Source organism: Triticum dicoccoides, chromosome 6A (genome assembly GCF_002162155.2).
Source record: "Triticum dicoccoides isolate Atlit2015 ecotype Zavitan chromosome 6A, WEW_v2.0, whole genome shotgun sequence".
Taxonomy (NCBI): domain Eukaryota; kingdom Viridiplantae; phylum Streptophyta; class Magnoliopsida; order Poales; family Poaceae; genus Triticum; species Triticum dicoccoides.
In genome coordinates this window covers 544,443,926-544,449,225 of record NC_041390.1, presented here as the reverse complement: position 1 = coordinate 544,449,225, position 5,300 = coordinate 544,443,926, and the positions used below count along the sequence as shown (strand labels likewise).

Sequence of the window (5,300 nt, the reverse complement as noted above, 5' to 3'; positions counted from 1 at the left end):
CACTCTCCATGTGATCCTTAATTTCATCATCAAAATCAGACCCACTTGCACTGCCCTCCTCTAATTCTTCATCCTCTTCCCCATTGTACTCCACATAAATATCTGCAACTCCTCCATCAGTTGTATGATCTGACATTCTCATGCACCCAGCATCATCATACAAAAACATGAGCCCATTAACCAACTCTCTGCCAGGCATAAGAAAGAAAATTTTCATGCTTTCCTTAACTGCCATATGATCTGCAACAAATCCATTCACCTTTGGCAAGGAAAGCTTGTCCCTTTCAATATGAGAGTAGGCCACATCTCCCCCAACATAGTCTAGAAAAGGACCAATATGAACAAATTGCCCCCCTATATGAAATTTGACATTCAAAATCTCAGCCGGGTCCATGGATTCAACAGAAAGAACCTACATTGCAAGATGGGCAAAATGATTACTACACTTGACAGCATAAATCACCAGCAAATTGACCGATTAGGGCCCCAAATTTTCATGGCTTCACCCTAAAAAACCCTAAACCTAACCGATCCAGAAAGGAAGAAAAAACCTGTAAATACAGAGGGAAGATAGACCGGGCGTACCTTGCTTCTTTCTGTCGGTGTGGTTGTCGCCGGCCGCCGCGATCATCCGCTCGTCGTCGTCGCCGTTGTGGAGGAGGAGGAACCGAGGCGTCACGGGAGAGGAAGAGGCAAGTGGAAGACGAGGGAGAGCGAGCGACTTGGTCCGGCTCGACCAGGTTTTAGCATGAGACCCCACCTACAGAAGCTGACTCAGCCAGTTCCCACTCTTTCCTGCGCCATGTACGAATCCCGGCGTTTGGATACGCACGGAAGCCTCAAAACGACCGGGATAAGAGAGGTTGGGGTACGGACTTCCGGGATTTAGACATGGGGGTTAATTTGCGACGGGCGTCTATAACCATAAGGTTTATTTCAGACTTCACGGTACGGTGATCCCGTCTGAAACGTGCACGGTACACAGCAGCAGCGCGCGTGACTGGCCTGCATCAGATTCAACACCTACACCGCACGCCTTGGTCGGAGCATTTCCGCCACGCTTCAACCGGCCACGCATACATATTTTGCAAATGATGTGGAACAAGTACGCGCGTACGTCATCGTTTCCACGTCACTGCCAATATACACATGGTTCGATGCGACCGGTGGTACCAGTGCACGCACAGCAGGGCCGACGGCAGGCCGAGTCTTCGCGTTCACGCTACTTTGCAGAAGCTCTAGTAGTAGAGCACAATCAGCACGCGAGCCCTGCAGGGCGGTCGCTGTTCAGAAGTAACCGAACCGACGCACGCACGCGTCCCGTCCGTCCGTCCGTCCGCCCGACCAGTCACCGCGCGCGAGCAGAGCGGCCGTCCATAGCTGTCAGCTGGTACGTCGCAGCATGTTCCCACGAGTCATGTCACCCCGCCCCACCACGCCATTGTCATGCAGATTACACAAGACAAGCGAGCACAGCCGCACAGGCACACACAACAGACCGACGTCGACGTCGCTAGCCAGCCAACCCCGATCGCTCGCCCGCCGGCCCGCTCGACCGAGTTGTCAATCACGGCGACGCAAAAAGGGCCGGCCGAACTTAGCATCCCGGGCCAAGAGTGACCATGGCGTCCCGCAATACCCGGCCGACACGCACGCGCCCCGCCCCGACGCGTCGTCGATCGACGCGTCTCCGTCTCGCTCTCGCGGCCCGATCGAGCGCGCGCGCGCACGTTGCCGCCGGCCGCCCTTCTGGTGAAAGGCGGGCAGCTGGCCGCGCGCTGCTGCCTGTGCCGCTGCCGTGCAAGGTGAGGAAGCGTCGGGCGCGTAGCTTAACGGCACGTACGTCGAGCCCTAGCCCGGGGCGCCCGGGTCGCTGTCGCCGTTGCCGCGCCGGGAAAGAGGCGCCCGCCCCTTCCGTTTCCGGCATTGGTTAGGCCGGCCGATGGATGGATCGAGGGCGTGCGTGCGTGCGTGCGTGCGTGGCCGTGGCTAGCGTCGACGTACTCATACTCACCGGGAAAGTAAGCGACCCTCTGACGCGCGCCTAACTCCTTTCGCCGGACGGGACGGGACGGGACGGCTAAGCATCGCAAGTACGTTGGGGCCGCTGCGTGGCTCCCGCTCTGCGTCCTGCCAACAACTCGGCCGAGCAGAGCTAGCTCCACAGGAACAGCGTAGCAGTAGCATGTTGGGCGCGGCAAGGCAAAGCCAAGCCAGCGGCACGATATAAGCTAGGAAGAGGAGGAGACGCCGCTGCTCCTGCCCGCTTACGTACCTAATAGCCGCCAGCAGTGTTCTGCTTGCTCGCTCTCATCGCTTCTGCCCATACGCGCTTGATCTGCTCCGCTAGCTTAGCTGCGTGCTCCCTCGGTTGGCCGTGCGGTCCGGGTCGACGATGCGTGCGCCGGCGGGGAGGAGGCGGGGCTCCCAGCCTCGCGACGAGGTACGCACGTGTCTGCTTCGTCCAATCCTCTTGTTGAGCTTCGTCTAATTAAGCCGGGCCGGTCGCTTCTTTTCTCAGGCCGCTCACTTTGTGATGAGCGATCTTGCGCTAAGCGACGACCACGCCATGCTGCTCCATGGCCATGGCCGCGGCGAATCCAAGATCTACCCAGGCCATCGGGCCGTGTTCTCGGCAAATCCAAGAGCCGTACAGGGTGGTGGCGCCAACGAATCACCACGCCAAACGAGGAGTTCATGTGCACAGGCAATTTGGAAGAACGACGCTGCTCTCCTCCCGATGAGTATGCCGCCCCGTCGACCCTGCTGTCTGTACATTTCATTTCCTCGTGATAGATCACATCACACTTCAAATACGTGCAGGTGCGGAAGCAAAACTGTTCTCCCCCGACGGGTACGCTGGAATCCGCAACGTCTCAGGCGTTTTCTGCTCACAAGAAGGGGGTCATATCGATGCTGTGCCAGCGCAGGACGATCAGCACAAGAGCAGAGAGAGTGATCTTCTCCTCTTCGACTGGCCTGAGCTGGATGACTTGGAGGATCTCGACACAGACCTGAGGTACGTACCAATAATAGTAGTAATTACCCTTTAATTCTTGCCTTGTGCAAGTGGTTGTTCGTACTGTACAGTATGCGTTACTTCTTCTCTGAAGTCCTTTCTTGTTTCCTCGTCTGATCTGAAGAAAACTCGATTCGGCGTTTGAGTTAGGGATCGATTACTTTGATCACCCGATGTGGTCCTCCATTTGCTCGCCGGACGTTCAGCTCGTGCCGAGCAGCCACTCTGACAACCCCCATCCGTCCAATGTTGCGAACGATCAGGTACTTCGAACTCTTATCTTGCTGATTGTTTTCCCCGAAATTTGAAGGTTGGATGATGCAGAGGATTTACAACCGCTGAGTCTTGGTTCATTATTTCTGACAAGACACTTCTTGGTTCCGTCCCATCCAGGAATCATGCTAAATTCTCTCTTCGCCTTGTGCAGCAGCTATCCTGGAAGAAAGGAAAGGACACGCCACTGAACTCGTCTTCCTCCTCCGTGGAGATCGAGCATTTCCCAGGGCTGTCAGACGCCGACCTCCTCTGCCCCTTCGACTTCCATGACATGCTCGTCCCAACATCGTCCAGCGTCATGTGCAACGACCAGATCATCATGTCTTCCTCCGCTGCTCGCTCCAGCATCATGTGCAACGACGAGAGCATCATGTCTTCCTCCGCTGCTCGCTCCGGGGCAGACGACCTCGTCTCGGCGTACGTTTCGACGAAGAATAGTCAGCCGCGTGCGACTCCGGACATGATCCTGGACGAGATGGCCGGGAACCCGCTCGAGATGTACTTCCCTCCGCTGGCCACGTGCGAGCAGCCTCAGGTGCCGATGAGTGGCACCGCCTCGACGCTCGCCGGCGACGGTGCTCTGAACGGTGCAGCCATGCACTCTGGCTCCAATGGGAGGAGGAGCTCGGGCGGGGTGCGTGAGAACGCTCGGCCATCGTCTGTTCCGGAAGCGGCGCCGGTGCCGGTGAGGCATCTCGGGTTCCAGAAGCTTCAGGAAGGCATGAATCAGGTCACCGAGATTCACTCTAACACCGTCTTGCATATAGACTTGCTCATGTGATGAATAATTACAGTCTGCACATACATGTACTGACCGAGTTCATCTTTGTAAAATGCGGTTTTGCAGTTGGACGTGGGAACCAAGGCGTGCATCAGAGACGCCCTGTACCGGCTGGCCTACAGCGTGGAGCAGAGGCATCAGGCAGTGGAACAGAACGTGGGCTCCTCGGCTGCAAACAGGCAAGTGCATGCCACGACATGACATGCATGTCAGCTTCTGAAACTTTGTCTTCTGATAACACCATCCTCCTCTGTTGCTACGATTGGAAGCGTTGGCCCTCTGGTTGGTCACCCGATCCAGGTGCTGACCGTGATGAATTTCTGGTGGCAGGCTCAGCACATCGAGCGTGTGGGCGGAGACCGAGAGGAGCCCCATGGATCGCTCCGTGGCGCAGCTTCTTCTGCAGAAGCCGCTGGATCGGAGGACGGCGAATCGTGCCGCGTGATAATTTCGTCGTTCGATCGGGGGATCTCCTGGCGTAGTGGTTCAGTCAGTGGCACCCGTTAATTCTGATTCTACTGCAGAGTATGTGTATGTATGTACGAACAGCGTGTAAATGTGGTACGTATGATGGAAGTCTAGCCTTTGACAGTCTGAGCGCTCGCGTGTTATTCGTCCCATCGACCTAGTTCCATGTGTTCTCTAAACGATCCCTTATATGGTGCTTTAGAGGAGTGAAAATTATGTTTTTCTCCTCTAAGCCACATCTAACCGATCCACAGAAGATTTAGAGGAGTATAGTTTTTACTTCAGACGCCTCTCGATCCATAGAATAACTCCACGTAGATCGTTCCATGCTCTCGCCTTAGAGCAAAGCTTTACCGGTTGTTGCGGTATCTGTTGAGTCACTGAGACTCAACAATAACATTACCAGGGATAGTAAAACTAACATCACATATGTATAGGAAATGGTTACGTCATGAGGTTGCAGCAAGCATCTAAGCAATGTAACCTAACTAGTGTTATGGGTACTAGAAGAAGATAAGATAATCCTACACCAAGAGGGTCGCAATTAGTTTATCAATAAGTAATCCTGAACGTCTACCTATGAGTTACTCCTAATCTCACCGTGTTCTTCTTGCTTGCAAACCCACAAGAAAATCACATCCCGTGGAGGTGCTGCAAAAAGCAGCAAAGGTAGGTGATTTTTTGGGTGTGGAAAAAATTGACACCACTGCATGCAGATACATCATCTGTAGGAGCATCGTTTTGGGACCAAACTGC

At 54.8% G+C, this 5,300-nt stretch overlaps 1 protein-coding gene across 2 annotated transcripts; it reads left to right on the top strand.

The window, feature by feature from the left end:
* Positions 1-2,128: 2,128 nt before the first annotated feature.
* Positions 2,129-4,694, top strand: LOC119319619. Of its 2 annotated transcripts, none has more exons than XM_037594070.1 (7): positions 2,129-2,443; positions 2,522-2,744; positions 2,824-3,019; positions 3,144-3,282; positions 3,450-4,025; positions 4,143-4,255; positions 4,407-4,694. In XM_037594070.1, the coding sequence occupies exons 1-7, from the start codon at positions 2,396-2,398 to the stop codon at positions 4,519-4,521; spliced, it is 1,410 nt and encodes a 469-aa protein (XP_037449967.1). In that variant the 5' UTR covers positions 2,129-2,395; the 3' UTR covers positions 4,522-4,694. The 2 variants fall into 2 exon arrangements, with proteins under 2 accessions (XP_037449967.1, XP_037449966.1); XM_037594069.1 differs by having other exon boundaries at positions 2,133-2,443; positions 3,447-4,025.
* Positions 4,695-5,300: the final 606 nt, after the last annotated feature.